General features: G+C 35.9%; 1 protein-coding gene across 2 annotated transcripts in view; it reads right to left on the bottom strand.

Moving 5' to 3' along the window:
• Positions 1–21410, bottom strand: part of STAP1 (signal transducing adaptor family member 1) — a 32496-nt gene that overhangs the window by 4258 nt on the left and 6828 nt on the right. For both annotated transcript variants that reach the window (XM_033105368.1, XM_033105369.1), the window contains exons 2-8: positions 19170–19241; positions 14761–14874; positions 12683–12739; positions 9795–9967; positions 8154–8282; positions 2653–2722; positions 663–759 (exon numbers count right to left, since the gene is read on the bottom strand). In XM_033105368.1, coding sequence (XP_032961259.1) covers positions 663–759; positions 2653–2722; positions 8154–8282; positions 9795–9967; positions 12683–12739; positions 14761–14874; positions 19170–19241 — 712 coding nt within the window. The remainder of the gene's footprint in view (positions 1–662; positions 760–2652; positions 2723–8153; positions 8283–9794; positions 9968–12682; positions 12740–14760; positions 14875–19169; positions 19242–21410) is intronic.

Below are 21410 nucleotides of genomic sequence, written 5' to 3'. Positions count from 1 at the left end.
TAAACAGGGCCAGTTTCCTGGTCATGTGAACTGTGAGGTTTACAGGGACCCATACTTGGTTTAATGGTCTGCTATCACTGTTTTAAAATTCTTAATCATTTGTGAACGAAGCGCCACATGAATTCTGTAGCCAGTCCTGACTGCTGCTATCTTTATCTGTAGCTCTTTACCACCCACCCACTCCTTGTTATCTCGTGCTCTGATTTCTGTCTTTATGATGGAATAAAGCGTTTCCCAAATCGTCTGCTGCATTCCCCGCAGTCTCCCCTTAATCTTCATCCATTTTAATCTGTCTGGAGCATCTGTTATTGTTGACAGACCACACCTTTAGATTCCCTGTTTGGTTTCCATAACTCTGTACCAGTATGGTTTTCTTCTTACCTCTGGACTTGTTTGATAAAGCCAAGTAGAGTAATGGAATGAAGTTAATTGTCATAACACATGCCTCAGGCTTTTTCTTCTCTAGAATGGGCCCATACTCTTATCTACCAGCATATGTTGTTACTCCCTTATTTTCACAGGGTCAGGGAGAAAATGATTCCCAAATGAATTCATTTCAACTACAGTCCCACCTTTGGTATTACAAATCATATGCAGGGGGTTTTGTTGTTGTTTTGCTTTGCTTTGCTTTGCTTAATACAGCAGTGAGGTGAAAAACATACCCAGAGTTTCTTCAGTTGAATATATAAATGGTCGTAAATTTCCTCGAGTCTCGTTCACGAAATAATCAATGACGCTGAAAAGGTTAGGGAGTGTTACCTGTACAGAGAGTGAGAGAAGGGTCAGTGTCACTTGTGTAAAGATAGAGTGAGAGAAAGCTCCTGGAATTTCATGGAGATGACTGTGTAATTCCTGATGTCCAGAAAATCGTATCAATACCTCACTTCAATGGTTTACTGAATGGTTTTACCAACCGATGCATTTTAGTTCTCCTTTATAACCATATCTCATTCCCTGTTGAGTTATCCTTTCTCAATGGATACATTTTAGTGGACAATACTCTGCCCTTCCCCAATTATCACATGAGGATGTGAGTCAAGTTAGGCCAGAAAATGCTCCCTTCCTGAAATTTGACCTTGAGTAGAGGTACAGGAAGGATAACAGATTCCTAATCAGATGGTTCTCACTATAACTAACTGTTTCCTAGTCCCTGAAGGTGTTCTAGCCTTCCAGTCATGCTATTTGCTTCCTGTGTTCTTAAATTTATTTTTGCTTAAGTTAGCTACAGTTGGTTTCTTCTGCTTGAAACCAATAGAAAAATTAACATTTTAATACCTCATTGTAACAGGATAATTTGCTTATTTAGGAGTGACTGAAATATGTTGCTACCCCCAATATTTGTATATAAGTAAAATCAGGTTAAAACTGAGTATCTCTGGTAACCTTGAAGAATAAAACTAATTCACAAAATGACAGCCTTGTTGAGGGGTAGGGATGGGGGTGTGTGAAAGGTGAAATAATAATACAGGCCATTAGCTTTCCTTACACTGGGGACTGTTTGGACTAATGACAGATAAATAAACCCCAGTTCACCAATTGCAGAGACACATTCTTCTTCCCTGACTATTGCTTCTAGTCACTTGGTTATTTGGATTACCCTCCAGCAATCTAGTTCTCTGTTTCCTTCATTAGAATTTTGGAAGAATCACAGTCAGGCATGGACATAAGCATGGAGATGCTCTGGGAGTCATTTATGGCAAAGGTTGAAGTGTGTATGAATCAGCAGCTGCCTTGCTCTTGCCAAAGGTCACTGCTGCACTCTAAAGGTTATGGTCAAAGCATAAGAAATTCAACCACACTGACCCTTTCTCTATCCGATCATCACAAGGGGCCTTGGAGGCAGGAGAACTAACTAGAAGCTCAGTTTTAGAGAAGATATTGTCAATGTCTTCAAGACCCATGGGTTCTATCTAAGTGATGTCACTTTCCTGACGCAATCGTCCCACCACTGCCACCAAAGACCACAAGGCAGTCTTCCCTTTTTCAACATCCTGCACCAGCGGCCACATTACTACATTCTCATTGGTTGAGACCAATGGAAGTACCAGTTTTCTGACCTGTGTCACCTCAGGGTAGTAATAAAGATTAAATCAGATGGTACATATAAACTGCTAGCTCTGTGGCTAACACAGTATCTAGTGGTTATGATACTGCATTATTAGCCCCGTAATAAGCTGGGGTAGGAGAGGAGCTGCAGACAAGATGAAACCCTTTCTTTCCTATTATGTTGCTTTAAGAAGGGGATTTCTAAACTTCTGCATGGCTGGTATGAGAGGACTAAGCATTCCCAGACTTTTTTTTTTCCCCATTAGAAGTAAGCACATTTAAGTACTTAATTTGGAGGATGTAAAACAACTGCTTAACAGAAATATTTCTCTCTCCCTAAAACAACTATATAGATAAAGACAGAAAAAGAAAAGTGTAAAACATTGTTCGCAGATTATCTTCTCTTCTGCCTCATCCACCTGCTCTCGCGTCTCACTTCTCACCCTCGTTATCTGCTACCTCTGGGGTTCCTTAACATGGCTGTTTTTCTCCAGCACTATCTTCCCAGGCAAGGAGTCTGCCTTTCCACCTTTCTGTGTATTCTACAAGGTAGATTTGGAAGGAAGCAGGGGAAAATTCATCAACAATGAGGAAATAACTACTTACAGGTTTTTCCAGTTCAATAGTGTAGTTTTTTCCTATGCTCATCACTTTGAAGTGCTTTATTCTTGGCATGCTAAAGTGAAAAAAAAAAAAGGTTAATCTCCATTTGAGTAACTATTGGGTCAAATCAAACTAAAGTGAGTATAAAATATCACCTGTACAGTAAAACTTAGGTTCAATAACTAGTTTGGCAAAAAAAAAAAAAAGAGAGAGAGAGAGAGAAAAGTAGTTTTCTATTTACCTGGTTCTCTATGTTTGTTTTTGGGAGGTTATACGCTAGGGATATAGAAAACCTGGGTCACTGAGTGATTCAATGAGAAAAAATAACAGGGATAAATAAAGGAATCAAGAACTGAAAATCTTCCAGGCAGAAATTATTTTTTTAAAATGCCAGTAATTTCCAAAGTAGACAACATAGAATCCTAGGTGGGCATATACTAGTCAAATATATACTCTCTGTGCTAAAAGAGAAGTAGAAAGAATTCCTGAAAGCAAATTACTTCCTACTCCACCTCGTCACTTTTCCAGTCAGAAAGCCATCAATAGCCTGCTGGCTTGTGTACGTCTGCTAACTCCAGGGCTTAGAGATCTGGCAAATGCTAGGTGTTAGGTGTTAGGTGAGAATGGAAGTACAGTAGAGAAATCAATGTGTCTTCCTCTTCTAGGGTCACATAGCATTCTAAGTTAATCCCACCGTGAACACTTGGTATTTTATTGACCAGGAACTGCTTGAGAACAAGAAGCACATTCTCTTCACTTTTGTAGTCCAGCATCAGGCACACAATAAATATTTACGAAACTGAATTTTAAACTTTAGGAGTCCTCCTCATAGTGCTCTTTGCTAGAATTAATTTATACTGAGACCATAAGTCACTGTCCATGCCTGTTAGTTTTGAACAGTATGTTTGCCTTGAATTCCCTTGATTCATATGGCATCAGGGTCAGGACCAAGACTTTTTTTAATGTTAAAAAGTGAATAGCATTTATTACACGGCCATTAGCTTGAAAGACAAACTAATTCAACATCTGTCCAATTTATAGAAGCTGGCTAAGGCAAAACTGTCTGTCAGATTAAATTTGTCTACAGGGCCTCCTACCTTCTTTTTCATCACTCCTCTCTCCATTTCCAGGTCACATTTCCCTAGGACTGAGCTATACTTCTTTCTATTCAAGGGACTCGCTCCTCATCTCCTGTTATCCAAATCTCTCAATTTGATATAATGTTGCAAAACAGCTAATAATATTGTTTCAATGGCTTATTCTGTATTTTCAAAACATGGGCTAAAACCTAACCAATTCTCTCCCCTCCTAAAAAAGAAAAAAAAGGAACAGAAAGTATTTATTAATGCTGAACGTTCAGGAATAAATTACAGACTGAAGGAAACATTTTTGGATTAAAGAGATCTTACAGGTATTCTCTTTTGGGGTGTTTGGTTCTGGCTTTATCTTGCCCCTATCATGAAAAGACCATTATAATCATACAGTTACTTATGAAAACTCTTACCAATTCCAATTAGAATTCCTGTATTCCTATGAAATAAGTGATTATTATTCCTTGGAAGATGGATAGAAAGCTTGAAGGCCATGGCCTTTATCACCAGAAAGAGCTAGGTTCAAATTCTGGTTCTGAGCCTTCATCTCTTCATCTATAACATGGAGATGGTAAGTAATGCTTTTCCTCACAAGACTGTTGTGGATTATGTTTGAAAAGTCCTGAGTACAGTGGCTGACACATTCAGACACTCAATAAATTATAACTATTTTTTACTACTTTTAAAATATGTTGTTTTAACTTGGTAGTTTCTGTAAGTCTCAGCTTCTTCATTTGTAAAACATGGAAACTACTATCTGTGTCAGTTTTTACTGTGCCTGAATGAAATGTTTGTCAAGCACTCAACATAGCACCCACAAATGGTACTGTAAGTGGGGACAGTGATTGTTGTTGTTAGTGGCCATCATATCATCATCACCAGTATCACCATCATCATCATCATCCATGGTAAAGTTGTGGGAGGAAAAGTAATGAAGGTTAACAAGGGCTCTTGGAACTTTTGACTAATAGGACTACTGAAGCAGAAAGTAAGGTAAAAAAAAATTCCATTGAAGTCACTTTGGTACCTTTGAGTCTCTTTTAGTACCTTTGTTTTTCTTTCATACTTTGTTTTGGCTTTCTAAGGGAATAAAGAGAGAGGGGAAACAACCAAGATTGATAAAATTTGCTATATTGAGGTTTCCTGATTATGACCCCCGAAAAAGAAATAACCTGTCTTTTAAAATAGAATGTGTGGCTTTAAATGTGTTTAAAAGTACTTGTTCTTAGGTTTTGACCCCAATTTTTGCAAAGGAATGAATTTGAGGTAAATATTTTTTATTGCTTCTTTGGCTAATGGCTTTTCAGTGTTTACACTGCTAAGTTGCCACATAGTTGTAACAATTTTAAAAAACCAAACCAAACCAAACCAAACCATGAAGTTTGTTGGAAGAATAGCTCTATCTTACGAATTCACACACCACTAGCTGGGTAAGTGTGGAAGATATTTTACATCAAGAGAGGAATCATGTGATAATTTAGCATTGAATAATTTGCTTCTTCCTGAAAACTAGTCTTCTCTCTTACAGCTGATTTGTTAGCAGATGGAGATAATTTTACTTTCATGGTGTTTTGTAAACCAACTTGTCCTTTTCACTAGTGTTTTACCAGACACTCATTTAAACTTTCATAGCTGAACATTTCCCCTGCAACCTATAAGAGAATGAATCGGTTTGTGAGTAACACAGTTTTTTCCTAGATTTCTGCCAAATCTTTACATTAAGCTCTATAGGCTAACAAGCTAAATTTCCACTACTCTCTACAATTGCTATCCTTTAAAATTAAGTGGTCTGTTAAAAAGAGGATATTAAATCCAGGCATTCTAAAAGACCTGTTTTGAGGCATTAGAGAACACTATAACAATACTTAACATTATAGATATATCTAGCTCAGAAGGGAAATTTGTACACTAATAGTTAAAAAGGATTTTAACCACTTTCATGTTATAAACTATGCCCCAAAGTCTAAGTAAGCTCATACTGATTCCAGTGTTAGAATGTTCTAGTTTGACCATTCCACCTCCTTGCTTTCTAAATGTGAACTTTTTTGGGGGGAAGGGTGATTAGTTTTATGAAATGTTATATTTTTATGACCATTGGCTTACAAAAGTATGAACTTCTAAATGAATTCAAACTGTCAATGATTATACTAAAATTCAAATTATGTAACTTTGAAACAAATTCCTTTGCCAGACTCTCTTATAAGTTTAAATACAATAAAATGTAACTAAAAATTGTGACATTAAATTCATATCCTAAGTATAGAAACTCCTTGCATTTGGTCAAAAACCACATCTATGGCAGAAAATGCTGTTATTACTCATTGCTCGCTTGCACAAAAAGTGCAATATAAAAGTTGGGCTAATTTAGACTACCTTAAAAGAGACCTGACTGTTACTGTGCAGAAAATCTACAGTCTTTTAAGAGCAATTAAGTCTCAGGATTTTCAAGCAATTAGATGTTTTCTTTTTTAAAAAATCTACAAGATAAATTTTAATTCCGTTTTATATATTCTAATTTTTTAAACTGGAAGTAAACAGTTAAAGACATTCAATATTTTATGTGGTACTAAATTTCTTAAACCCTGAGAAAAGAGAATCTCTTTGATCAAGCTATCCCAAACAGAAAAATCCACTTTTCTCCCTGGAGTTCCTGGAGTTCTTCTGAGTTCACTAATATTCAATGGCCAACATAATTTTTATTATGTTGGATTTGTTTCTAGATAGCCAATTAAATTATAAATCAAATAAATTATAACCAAGTAATATATGATATTCTACCGTGTTAGCTGAAAATCATTAACTCCAATTGTTAGCCCATAATAAACGAAAAAAATATTGACAGCAAAAGTTTAAGTTGACATAGATATTCATCATGGAAAACACACACACACACACACACACAGATTCTCTTACTTCGCACACAGACCAGGATCTGATTTACCATGTAACATTCCTGCAATCCATTCAGTGTACATGACTAGTGTACAAAGACACATTAATACAGAGTAACTGGCAAGTGAATGAAGCTAATTAGACCATGGATCACACTAGCAATGCAGCCTTAATGCCCTAATTTTAATTTTTTCCTGTAAGTCATTTGTTCTTCTTTTTACTGCCTTCATTCATTGTCAATGTCTTCGTATTTAATCTATTTAGAATTATTAATGTTTATCGTGGATTGGTAGATAGATTCATTGATAGATGTTATAGCTAAAACATTAATAGAATATTATCCTCAGAAGAAATTCAAGAATCAAAGTTCTGTTTATGCTTTTATATAAAAGATAATCATTTATTGAATATTTTCATATGGGACAAAAACCTCTATATGTTAATTCTATTGTCAGTTGTGAAAGTGTTAACTATGCCAGAGCCCCTGTTGAAATGCAAGTTTTCATAGACTCTGAGAGCTAGAGTGAAGCTTAAAGGATCCAATCACCCTAGCTACACAGAAAAAACAACTTTTGCATGTAAATGTTACTGACTTTATCAAACATAAATCATTTTACCAGAAAGAAATTATTAACCTTGACAAGAGGCTCCTAAATGGCCCCTTTTATAGATACGTCAGATTATGTCACTTCTTTACTCAGCAGTCCAGTGGCCTCTCATTCAGAGTAAAACCTCTGTCCCCACAATGACCTGTAGGGTTAAGAGTGATCAGTCCCTACCCCCACATCTGGAACCTCATCTCCTACCACTTTCTCCTAACTCACTCCAGAGTCAGAGGCCTCTTTTTGTTTCTTGAACAAACCAAGCTTTCTCCTGCCCCTGGGCTTATGCACTTGCTGCCTGGAATGCTCTTGTCCCAGATACTAGCATGGATGGTTCCTTCTCTTCCTTCAGGTCTCTACTTAAATGTCAGTTAGTAAAGTAGGCCTTCCCTTACCACTGCATATTAAAACAACAACAGCAACCAAAAACATTTTCTCTCTTTATTACCTCTGAGAGTTCCCATCTCCCTCATCCTGCTTTATTTTACTTCCATAGACCTTATTACCATTTATGTTATATACATGACATTTTTGGTTATATATTTATTTACAGTTTGTGTCTCCTTACAAGTACGTGAACTTCCTTAAATCAGGGATGTTGGTTTGTTCACTGCTATATCTTTAGCACCTAGAATATGATTTGGCCCATAGTAGTTGCTCAATAAATATTTGCTGAAATTAATGAATGAATGAACAATAGAACTATACCCAGGACCAAAGTAATTTACTCATACTTCTTCCCTACAATATTAGTCTTGGCTCATTCTTTACTCCTGTTGATATAGCATCCCTTCCCTATTCTTGTGTTCATAGTTAGCTCTACCAAAACACATAGCAGGTGCTGATCTGAACTTTCATGACTTTGCTTTCTAAAGTGATAGGCTTTTAACAATTCCATATGTTTTTTAATTAAACATACTCTGTCTCCTGCCGGATAGTGATGGAGAAGTTTCTGCTGTCACTACCAGGCCTCAGGATCATATTTCCCAAAGAAGGATTCTTCTCAAGCATCTCAGTTGCTTCTTTCCGGGACACTGTATAAAAACATCTACAGAAGTGAGATAAAAAACAGAATTTTTTTTAACTGATAAAGATCATTACTTGAAATAAATGCCACTAAAATAACTTTAAGAACTGCAGTTGTTAACTTTTCTTAAAATTCCTAGCTTTATATTTTAGTATATGTGCTGCCGAAGCGAGCACAAAATTCCCAGCTTTATTATTATAATTACAATGATGTAATTACTGTTATTACAAGTCTGTGCCACTATGAGTATGCTTATGCTTAAGACCTTCCTGCTCCCATCCTAAGTCTCTTTCTGTATCCAAAGAGGACCCAAAAAGTTATCTACTGATCAGTACATAATCACCATTACCATTTGAAACTCTAAGATTTAACGATGTATCTCCAGTCTCAGTTTATAATAGGCTCTTAGATAAATAATATTATATTTGTTGGTGGTTTCTTTTCAGGGATACAAAACAACTCTAAACATGCTTCTCTTGTACCCTTTCTCTTTTAAATAACTCATATTTAAAGGTATGTCTGAATTCACTCATTTTGGTATAATATGGCTTTTTAATGACATTGGTGGTGTTTTTATGTCTAAAAGTTTTAAGAAGGCACTTCTCATTTTTATAGTAAATATTGTAATCAATGAAATAGTGATTACAGAAAAATATCTGGCAGGATGTGCAATACACCAAAATGCAATACAGCAAATATCTCTGAGTTGTGGGAAAAGGAATGCTTTTAGTCCTCTTTTCATGTATCTGGAATAAACATATATTACTTGTTTTATTGAGCAAAAAGGAAAAAGAAGCAGTCTGTGACTTTTAACCTATCAGCCTGTCAGTTGTCACTGGTTTCAGCTAATAGTTATGGTTAGCAGGTTTCACTGATTCTGGTACAGACAGAACATGCATCAGAAACTGATGTCACAGGTGGTACCAAGACAAGTTTCACTGACGGCAACTTGACCAAGATTCCAGGAGGAAAGGGCTCACATTGTTAGTCACACTTCTCAACACTATAAGAGTGAAAAATAGAAGTAAGATGTTACTGAATTCAGCCTGTTCTATGCCTCTTCATTTTTCCAAGAATACCTTACACACTTTACACAGGGCCTTCCTCAAACTACAAGCTCTCTGACTGAACAACTGGATAGAACGTTCAGTTATTTTTAACTCTTTGGTATAATTTTCTGATAGAAAAATCAGTCAATCAGAGAGTTGCATGGTAAAAATATATTGTTTCCTTCCTTCCTCATAGCAGTTTCTATTTACGTTTGAGCTTTGGAAAGAATATCTATTTGGTCTAAAGGTGTGGGTGGAAGGGGATTTCCTGTGTGGTGAGAGGGTTGATTCAAATCTGCATTTTGCATTTTGTTGATCATGCCATAGAAGAGGAAATATGCCATGTACTACTCAGAGATACACTGTTTATCCACAGGACAGCTTATTGTCTTTGGTGTAATGAGGTCAATGAGTAACTCTCCTTGACAGTTAGAAATTAATAATAACAATCTAATAAATAAACTGGAGTTCATGGCGCACTTACGCAGGCATAGGGTTGAGTACATCCACATAATCTTCAATTGGTTCCCTCTCTTTTTCCAGAGATGTGTTCGGTAGCCGCTCTGTCTCGATCCTCCTTTTCTTTTCTCTCTCTAAGACTTCATGCATTCTAATTACTTGCCCAGGAAGGAGTGATACATTTTGGGGAACTGACAGCTGAAACGAGTTAAATCAGGAGGTAAACAAGAAAGACAGCAAAATAACTAACTGATTTTAGCAAAGATGAGCCTATTCTGGTCCTCTCTAAGGAGTTTCAGTTTACCTGACAGAGATGGATGGTAGAATCACGAATAGAGGATCTGGCGTAGGGTAGATGTCCTAGAACGCCTCTAAACCAACGAGAACCTGCACAGGGTGCCCGGTCTTCCTCTGAGAAATGTTTCTTTTGGTGTGACCCCAAAGCAAAGTACACCCACCCTGCACTACAGGCTAATTCAAGTAACAACAGACCTCTCATTTTTTCATTCTGAATTTACTAGTTCTCCCTGCCAGGGAAGTCCCAGAGCACCTGCAAGGTACGCAGTTCTCCCACAAGTAACCTAGAATTAGCTCCGCCAACCATCTGGCAACATGGGGTTGAGATGGCGCTCTTCATTAGACGACTGAGAATCAGCAATTAGAGGTCTATATTTTGGTGTGTTTGTGTGTATATTTCAAAGTTTCATTCACACATTAGATTATCATACCGCTCTACTTACTACTGTTTTACTGTTTTTTTAACGTTGTCTAGAGATGTATTTGATTGAGTACCTTCTTATCTATATTGATATCCCTGATTGAGACCTCATTATGACCAGCTATGTGCTCTTAGAAGGTGTAATCTGAATGGTAGTTTTTTTTTTTTATGTGACACTATCTAGCCTGTATATTCAGGTTCCTGTGTCTGATTAATACCTTGATCTCCAGAGTGGAGTGTATACTTTCCAGGGGATATATAAGAAAGTCCATTAAAGTGTAGGAAAAAAAACACTAGAACCTCATCTTTTATTTACCTATTATCTAATTAATTCATATTATTGTTTATATTTTAGAATACATACGAGGTCAGACAATTAAGTTCATGAACTTTCCACCATGCACTTACATGTATATGTGTACAAACATACGAAATTTGAAATAAAAATTTACTAATAAATGCATACAATTAAAAAGGTTTAGAGACTATTCTTCTAGATAACTAAGCTAACTAATAATCAATAAGGGAATTTTCTTATATACCAATCCAGAAAAAGGTAATAGAATGAGGAAAAACTAATGAAATAGCTACTCCTTATTAATTGTATACTATATCCCAAGCATTGTGTTATTGCAAATGCTCACAGCAATGCTGCAAGATAGGAAGATAGGTAATAGCCCTATTTTACAAATGAGGGAAAAACAAAACAAAAATAGGTTCAGAATGATTAAATAACTATTTCAGGGTCATACAGCTAGTAAGTTGTGAAACCAAGACTCAAATTCCATTTTCCTTAATTCAAAAGCAACGTCTCAGCTCTCTCAACTATAGTGTTTCTCAAACGTCTACTAAATTTCTCCTAACAATGGCATGTTGCAATGTACACACAGAATGATCTGGGATCGTTGTGCAAAAACAACCTTTACGGAGCATAAAATTTAAGGCAACTTGTCTCCTATTGGAAATTCACATACATTTTATTTTATATTCTGTAATATATGTATGTACATTTTAATTTAAAAATAATGCTTTTTATACTTTCCTCAAGGAAAAACTGAAAACAAAATTTGGGGATCAAGACATCAGGTATAATTCGTGTACTAGGAAGATGCACTCCACGGTTTTTCCAGTGGTGTTACTGTTCTCCTTGACCCTCCTTCACTGTATTTCAGATACAGTGAAATACTAGTACCACAGTGGAAGAACTACCCTGACAGACAGGTTGCATTACCACAACAGAGGAAGAGAACGCAGAACCCAAAGAGTTTCTCTCTCCCCACAGTCAGTATGTCTTTCACATTTTTATTGGCCCACTTTCTAAGCCTCCTATGACTTACCCATGTGGTAGCTGAACCAGCATCCATCATCTCAGTAACGTGCAGCAGTGCTTATTTCCTGTGACTGCAAAGCCTTTACTTAGGAACGGGCTTTGGACAGAGTCTGTATGTAACTGACCCTAATAAATGCAGGTAGTTGTCTTACCCTCTAAAAGTGTTAGAGAGCATGGTGCTCTTTGGGTAGCTGGTTATCAAAGTACCTCATGTTTCTAAGACAGTTGTTACAGTGGCTGCACTTAAATAATGATAGTTATCTTGCTGCAACAGTTAACCATAAGCAGTAGATTTTACTCTTGATCTCAGATAAGATGCCACAGAGCTGAACAGATAAGCATCCTTTTGTCATAAGACTCACTAAACAAACATTTAAAAGTGAGTTTTATTTTGGTGCTCCCTCCCTGTTATATTGCCTATGTTACTCAGGAAACCCATCTCAGTTAGCATTTTATAAATGTGTATTAAATGAATAAGAATGCATTTGAAAAGTATTTTAGAGGATGATATGTAAGCTACAAACATCAGAATGCACAAAGGACCACTGTGTGAAAAGGATAAGATCAAAAAGTATATATCCCTCACCACCTAGCATACTCGTGTTATTTGCTAGCTAGCACAGTGCCCTCTCTATTTTATTCATAGCAATTACCACAATTTTAAGTTACCTTGTTTGTTTATTTATTTTATTTCTCCTTTTCCAGCCACCTGATAAAAATTTAAATTTCATAAGTAAGTATGAGGGTTTTTATCTCTTTTTCAATTGCTATGTCTTCAACCCCTTTTACTCTACATGGTTCATAGTAACTGTTCACTAAATATTTCTTGAATGAATGAAGCAATCAAAAATAACATCCTTCCTACCTCTGTTACTGTAAGAATAAAGCCTCTCCATTCTTCTCCACTTTCTGTGTTCTCTGTCTAAAGATGAAGACAAAACAGATAAAGACAAAAAAGAAAATACATGAATGACTATGAACATTAATGCTTTTATTAACTTCAAATAGCCTCAGAATTTCATATGATTGTTTCATAAGACTCAAAATGTGTGAGCCATAAAAACCCAGCAAGACTGACAAAAATGCACATTCTTCTCTTGACTAACATTGGTTTAAAAAGTCAATTATAGTTGTTTAAACCACTTAGAATCAGTTGAAAGGAAGAAATAATTTTTCTTTTTGTGTATTAAAAAGGAATGTGTATTTTTTATGAAATATTTCAATACTGCTTTCCTTTGTCAGAAGACATAAATATATAGTTTTAATCTGTTTGCTTACTGAACAAGTACACTTGTATAAATTTACTTAATTCAAAAAAATTTAAATGTTAGCACATTTATTTCTGCAGTATGTCAATTCAGGGTTACTCCCCGCATTGGTATTTAACATTGAGTGGCTTCATTCAAGTTTCAGGCAACCGGGTAGAATCAATGTAGTTTAAACCTTAGAAACTTTCAATTCTTAGCTCTAAAAACTACTAATACGGCCAACATATATTAAGTGCTTATAAGTGACAGCTACTGTTCTAAGAACTTTGTGTGTATTAACTGATTTAATCTTCATGGCTATTTTTTATTTTTATTTTACAGATGTATTAACATATTTATTGAGTGCCTTTTAGAATTAGGCACAATTTAGGTACTGGTCTACATTGGAGAACAAAACAAAAATCCTTGTTCTCATGGAGTTTAGGGTCTAGCAAGGAATAATAAATAATAAATATAATAGTAAATTTTATAGTGTCAGAAGGAAATAAATGGGAAAACAAAATGTGGAGCAAGGTTAAAGGGATTGAGAATGCCGTTAGGGGAGGGAAAAATGGCTGCGATTTTAATAAAGTAGTCCAGGTAGGCCTCAATAAGAGGATTACATCTGACCAAACTTACTCCCAGGTGAAGAAACCAAGGCACAGAGAGGTTAAGGAACTTGCTTACGATCACATAGCTAATGAATAAATCAGCCAGTAATAAACCTAGGCATCTGACTTCAATCCTGTGCCCTTAACCACCACATCAGAATCATCTGGGGGTTTGCTTAAAATGTAGATTCTGGGCCTCAGGTTTATGGGGTGGGGCCTGGATTCCAAAGTACAAATGATTACTAGGACTCTAAGGCTTAATGACCAGTGTTTTCAAGGTCAAGTCCAACTACCTCTTATTCAATTGCAAGTTGTTCTCTTTGTTATTACTATAGTTGTTGGTTGACTTTAATTGGCTCACTCTGAATGCTGGGTGTACAGTTGGTGAGTTTAACAAACAGATCTCTGCCCGTGTGGTGTTTAACTAGATTAATAAAATATTTCTCAAATTGTGTATATCTAATACACAATTCTTGTTCAAATATTTGTAATTGTCTCAATAATGTTCTTTGGAGCTTCAGGGATTTTGTGTTGGTTGGTTGCTTGGTTTGCTTTTTCCTTTTCTGATTCAGAATCCAATCCAGATCACACTTTGCACTTAGTTATGACTCTATAGTCTCTGTAGTTGGAACAGTCTTTCTTTGGCTTTCTTACACGAGTATTTTTTGAGTATAGGCGAATTGCCTTGCAGAATGTCTCTCAATTTGTGAAATATGGGTTTGTTTAATTCAGTGGTTTCAAACCTGTTTTCACGTTAGACATGTCTCAGAATCATCTAGGAACTTGATCCACACCAAGTTCTTGAATACCAATTCAAGGACAGCTTTTAAAAAACACCAGGTGTGATCTCTGACTTTGTCAGAGGATGGACGTTTCCTGTGCTTGTATACTAAACAAGTGAACATGCCATTTCAAATCCCTCTTCAGAAAACTGTAGTTCTTGGCAAAAGGCAAGACATATTGACAAAATATAAGACTTGTCACGCCTTCTATAATTCCTCTTTACCTCAGCCACTGGGCTGTGAAGACATAAATGCTATTTATAATCACAACTTGTTTCAGACAAATTACTTCTCCTCACTCACCTTCAGTTGCACTTCTTCTTTTGGCAAAACAAGGGTGAATTTTGAACAATTCTTTTCAGTTGAATTCTTCTCAGTAAGGCATGTGAGGTCTATTATGTCTAACTTGTCAACATACTGCAAAGACAAAAGGAAATCTCATTAAATTATTTCATGGGTAGCACACATTACTTTTAGTAGGAAGGAAAGTAAGTAATATCTTAATTTCAACTGCTGTGTACTTTGCATGATATCCTGGTTTTTCAATGTGTCACCCTCCGAACCCAGAGGGCATTTGGAAATGGATTATGTGGTGGTGTGCTGGAGCTGGCTCGTACAGGTTTGCAAAAGCCAATTTGTTAAATTTTCAGGAATATTGCTACCCAGTTTTTAAACACAGCCATTAAAAGTTAAATTATATAAGCATATAAGTAAATAAATTATATTAAAAACAAAGGTGAAATTCAAAATATTTTCTAATTATGTAGACTGTGTAGTATTCTCTGTGCTCGTAAGGTTATTTACATCTTCATTTCATCTTCAATACTGTACAATGGCATGCTCCTCCTGTACCTTCTTCCCACCTCCATGTTCAGTGAGGTCACACTGATAGGTTGAAATCAGTCATGGAGGGAGTATTTACACTTTGGAAATAAGCAAACCTTACAAATTAGGGCTTGGTTTGTTGTTTTGTTATTTGTCCCAGAGGCCAGCAATTTTTTTACACTTTAGAAGTGTAAAAATAGTCTTAGTTCAGAGACTATACACAATTGGGCCACAAGCTAGATTTGGGTTAAGGGCCATAGTTTGCTGGCTTCTGGTCTAGACTTAAGAAAGTGAAAGAAAAATGTTAGTAATGCAGATGAAACTTTAAAATTTGTTGTGTCTGGAGCTTTTTCATTTTGAACAGAATGAAAAATTGACAAAATAGTCTTCTATAATTCAAAAACTGTTATCTCATTCAGCGAAGAAGTTGCTCATGTCATTAACAAATAGGTGAAGTTCTGACATACATAATTGTTGTTTTACTTTCCTCTTATTTGTTAATACAACAAAATATTAGCCAACATTAATGCCAAATATCATATTTAGTGACAATAAATTTATAAGGGAAACAGATTGAAAACAACTCCATTTGCCATATCATGATTGAATTGTGATCACAGTTGGCTATAGATATGTGTTCAGAAAAATCAGTAAAAGCATTCTATGAGAGTCAATTGCTTATATGGAAATTACAGTAAAGAGTATTGTATATTTTATTTTTTAACTGTGTGCTACACATTCTTTATGTAAATAATATTTATAGTGAATTTATATACGTATATTCATACATAAAGCTGTTATTGAACATTTTACCACATACCACTGGTTATGAGGATCCTATTAAGAAATACCTATCTTATCCCTTTAAGATAAAAATATTTCTTTTGAGCAATTAGTCTATATAGACTGACCTGTGTGCAACTAGTCAGGCTTGCTCTCCTGTATATGCTCTCCAGGCTTGCTTTTACAGTATAATTTTTTGCTAAATTAACCTTATTTTTTACTTCTTTATATCTCCTTTTATTTTCCCCTCTGTTATGCTCAATATAACTAATTTTATTATATTCTTGTAAGTCTCCTTATTTTTCTGACTCAGTAGGGCATAAAAATAATAAATAAAATTTTTTCCAGAGCTATTCCCATATTGATGAGGTTGAGGGTAACTTTGGGTTGACTTATTTATTTTCAGTGAACCAAGAGCAATTAAACATAGAAGGAGAGGTCTAAGGAAAGGAGGACAGTATTTAAAATTACACAAGAATCTTTTTCTGATGTATTGTCTAGATCACGTTCAGCGAATTTTGCTGAGACAAAGGAGAAAGCAATAGAGGAAGAAATGGCCCAGTTAGATAGAGTGCCTGTAAACTACACAATTGATGAGAAAAAAGGAAGTCATATCTTTGTTTCTAATTGTAATGTTGAAAGAGCCTTAAAGGTCATCTGTCCAATCTAACTGCCATCTGATGCCTGAGTCTCCTCCGGGCTAACGCTCCATGTAGTCATCCAGCTTGTTTTTGAACATCTAAAACAACATGGAACTCACGTCTCCTATGCAGTTTTGCCTGCTAGCAAGTTTTTCCTTATATTAAGCTCCAGGCATTTTCTATCCATTGGTCCTCGTCCCTTTTCTCTGCAATAACATTAAACAAATTCAGTGACTCTTTCACATGACTTCCTGAAATCTTTTCAAATACTGGAGCAGGGTGGGGGGTTAGGGGAGTGGGGGGAAATGCGCAAAAAATGTATACACGTGACTTGTATTCATCTTTTGTTATCAGTATATATTATTACAATTTTAATATAGGTTTTTTCTTTCTTAAAATGTGTATACATTTTTTTGGCACCCTCTGTATTTAAAGGCAGTTTTAAAGTCTTCCTTACTATGGGCTAAATGTCTACAGTTCTCACCTGTTCTAGCCCTGTACTTTCTTCTGAGACTATCACCCAAAAAATTTCCCCAAAAGTCTTCTGAATCCCCTTTTAACAAAGCTGGTAGATGGGCAACTCTGCAGCATTTCGTTTTGACAGCCTCTTCGTGGCATAGTGGTTAAGAATGCTGGGTAAGGATCAGGACCTGGACTGTACCTCTCTTGTGAGCTGTCTGATCTTGCACAATTTCTTAATCTTTAAACTTAACTATTCTCATCCAAAACTGGGGATTAAAGTAGTACCCACGCTGCAGAGTTGTTTTGGGAATTAAATGAGATAATGCACATAAAATGCATGCGTGCTTACTATGTGCCTTACATTTACTATCTCATTTAATCCTTTTGATAACCTTCTGAGATGAGCTACTGTTTTCATCCTAATTTCAGCGATTTGAAACTGAACGTGTTGGAAATCTTTCATTTGCTCCTCTAGCTTCACTTTTATTCCATCAACACCCAACACTGCGCCAGGATCTGGACCTATATAGACAACATTATGGGTACCACTACCCTCTGACTTCCTGCTGGGTTGGCCTGCTGACCGCTGGCAGACCAGAGAGTGAGGAGAGCTAAGTCAGGTGTTCATTACCCTCTGCGATTGCTTCCTCAATCAGACCATACTCCTTGCAAGGTGGTCATCTTCACACAACTCCCCCCGCTATTCTTTCACTCTTTCCGTTACTCCTCGGCATGGCCGTGAGGCACTGTTACTAGCCTCACAGTTCTGTACTACCCTTTGTGGTTTTCCCACATCCTGTCCACTGCTTTGCGTATTGATTGCATCTTTATAAAACTGTCTTTAAATTGCCCAATTTGAGATGTCATCTCTCCTACCACTTCCTTGTCTGAGACTCTGAGACACAGAGAGACCAGGTTAGTAGCCCAAGATCCCAAGCTGACACACCACAGTCACTAAGCTGTGCTGCCTCTTGCCATGTAGTTAGTGAGCGATAACTATGAACTCTCATTTACGAGTATTACACAAGGTTTAGACCACGTCTTCAAATTTTTATTGGCATCAGTGGGAAGTTGGAGGGCACAAAGAGAAATTACTTTTGTTAAAATTTATTATGATATTTGAAATCTTGTCTGTCCACAACTCAGGAGAAAGATGACCATTTTGTTTGTGTTTTCTTTTAAATGACTTCTGGTCAGTTTACCTAATGACGCTAACATGTCTGCAGGTAGAATATAGTTTTCAGGTTCTTTCCTGTTTTTTGTTTTGTTTTGTTCTTCATTAGATCTGGACATGTAACAATGATTTTCTAAAGAGTGTGGGCTACTACACCCATGGGCCAAAATGTTATTATGTAAACAATTTACTGGATCATAAAATGTCTTAGAAGCATTGCATTCCAAGGTAGGCAAGCATTTGCTACTAAAATACTACATTTTATTTGTGGAAAAAATGAAATACAAATTAATTATTTGAAATTAATATGAATAAGTAAATCTCAGAATCTCTTTATTGTTATTCTCATGCTTGAACGCTTAGAAGTCCTGTTTGGTGGGGTATATTTTTGTCTTTCCAGAAAGATTAAATTGTGACATATGGTATGTTATGAGGCTTGGGGATCATCTAAGTTCCTTTCAGATTATAACTGCATGCCACAGCAAGATAAAAAGTGACAGAATAAGGCTGTCACTTTGTATTACATAATTTGTATCCATATGTATAGCTAAAATTTTCATTTTTAAACCAAGTTTTGTTATCAGGATCAGGAAAAAAGAGTCCAAAGTTAAAAATATGAGTTAATATCTTCTTCTGAATTGCCCAGAAAATTTTGCTTATGGGTTTTATAATTGATAGCCCTCACAGATACAAATGTTCTTATTTGAATTGGTTTTATTAGAATACCTTTACTCTTGGAAGGCAGAAATCTCAAATGAATAACAAACTGTATGATGGATGTATATTGGGAAAAAAATGTAATCAGCTAAAGATGTTTAACTACTTACTATTGTACTTTTCTTGTCGTTATAAAAGAAAAGTGTAGTTCCTCTCAACTCTGTCCAATAGTGTTTGTACTCCTGTGGGAAAGAAATCATAAACATCAGTGTATAGTCAGCTATTTTTTTATTGATTTTTTTTTTCCTTTATAACTTTCTGAATTGTTGTGTGATATGAGAGTCTTCTTTGTCTTGAGAAAATTCACCTAATTTTTATGGCTTAATTTTACACTTAATTTTTGAATAAATATTTCCCAAATTTATTTTACTATAAGGTTTGAGGTAAGGACATAATTTGATTTGTGTTTAAATAGATCATTTTCCACAACTTTCCTCATTGATTGAAGACACTTAACATTTTATGCATTTTCAGTAGTAGCGTGCTCCTGTAAGAGGGGCCATTTAAGGGGCCAAGATAGGACACAGGACAAGCATTTAATATCTACCTTGCAGGACAGTTGAAAGGATTGAATAAATTAACACATAAAGCACATAACATAATACATGACTCATGCTTTGGGTTTCATAAATAGTATATATTTATATAGATCAAGGAAATGTTAGCAATGGATAATGATGCAAATAATTTAACACCATCAAAGCTGAGCTTTGGAGTCCAAATTTTATTCAAGTGATGGACATTTCATTATTGATACATTCACATTACTATGGGTTCTATAGAAATGCAATTTTGTAAGTTTAAAAAATTTAAGTAACTTAGACTCTCATTCACTCAAGTGAAAGTTTATTTAAATAAGGGGAAACTTACATTCTATGAAGATTGTCTGTATTACAAGAGAATGGCAAGGGAGCTTAAAGCATAAAATCCTTTCACATCTAAAGACTTACCTTCATATCCAGCTCTTTCCAAAAGTATGTTTAAAAATATTCCAGTCAGTTTCATGGATGTGTTGACCATTCCTTCCTTTAGGGTTTAATAAGCTGATTTTTTTTTTACCATATTGGTTTATCTGGACTTAACGATTGAGGATTAATGTAAGAAAGTCACATAAAGAAAATGTTTTCTTTTGCTTATAAATGTGAAGACACTTTTATATATTATGGTATTTTGTGTCTCCTTAATACTGACATATCATTTATTCCTTTTTGACCAGCAAAATATTTGTCACCTCTTCATAATTTATATACTTATTTTCTCAAACAATGGGAATTCTATAATCCATTGCTTTTATTTGCCTTGGCTCCCAGGAAGCTCAAGATTAAATTCATTTTGATTTATAACATCTATCTTTCTCATATTTTTATTAGAACTACTTTCTCCCTTTGTCTTCATGGCTGTTAAGGTGTCGTATTAGTTACCTTTTGCTGTGTAACAAGCCACCCTAAAACTTAGTGGACTAAAACGGTAAATATTTTCCATTTTTTATCATTCTGTGACTGCATGATGATTCTTTGGCTCTGGGTATATTTGGCTGTGGCTGAATGGTCTAGGGTGGCTTCACTCACAAGGCTGGGGTCTTAGCTGGGAATGCAGAATGAATGGAAATGGTATAGTAAGAAATATATTTTGTCTTTGTCCCCCAGATTCTGGTATAGAGATCCTAAAGCCTGAGTGATAAGAACGTTTTTGTTACTCATAATCAGCCCCTTTACATCATACCTGAGTTTATATTAATGAGGAGACTTAAAATGGGAGCCATGGAGAGTTTCAGGATGGATCTGGGCCCCAAAAGAACAAATGATTAGAGGGTTGGAACAGTGCCACCCACCAACCTCCAGGAAGAATGGGAGGGGGATGGGTCTGGAGATTAAGCTTTATAAAAACTCTTGAACAATGAATGACATTTGATGAGTTTCCTAATTAGTGAACACATCTGCATGCTGAGAGGGCGGTGCACCCCATCTTCACAGGAACAGAAGCACGTGTGTTTATACTCCTGTGGGTCCCTTGCAGGCTTTGCCCAATGTACCTCTTCATCTGGATGTTCATTTGTATTCCTTACCAGTACATGTAAGTAAAGAGTCTTCCTGAGTTTTGTGAGCCATTCTAGTAAATTGTTGGATCTTTCATGGGAAAGCCTGATTTATAGGCAGTTGGTTAGAAGTACGAGAGGCCAGGAACTTGCAGCTGGTTACTGAAGTGGTAGAGTGGGGGGCAGTCTTGTGGGACTGAGCCCTTAATTAAGCTGTGGGGCCTGTACTAAATTTCATAGGTATTTAGTTTCAGAATTGTTCAACAACCAGTTGGTGTCCAGTAAATAAGAGAATTGGCTGTTGGTGTTGGCAAAC

The sequence above is a fragment of the Rhinolophus ferrumequinum genome, chromosome 5, assembly GCF_004115265.2.
Source record: "Rhinolophus ferrumequinum isolate MPI-CBG mRhiFer1 chromosome 5, mRhiFer1_v1.p, whole genome shotgun sequence".
In the NCBI taxonomy this organism is placed as follows: Eukaryota; Metazoa; Chordata; class Mammalia; order Chiroptera; family Rhinolophidae; genus Rhinolophus; species Rhinolophus ferrumequinum.
This window is presented reverse-complemented; position numbering and strand designations above follow the sequence as displayed.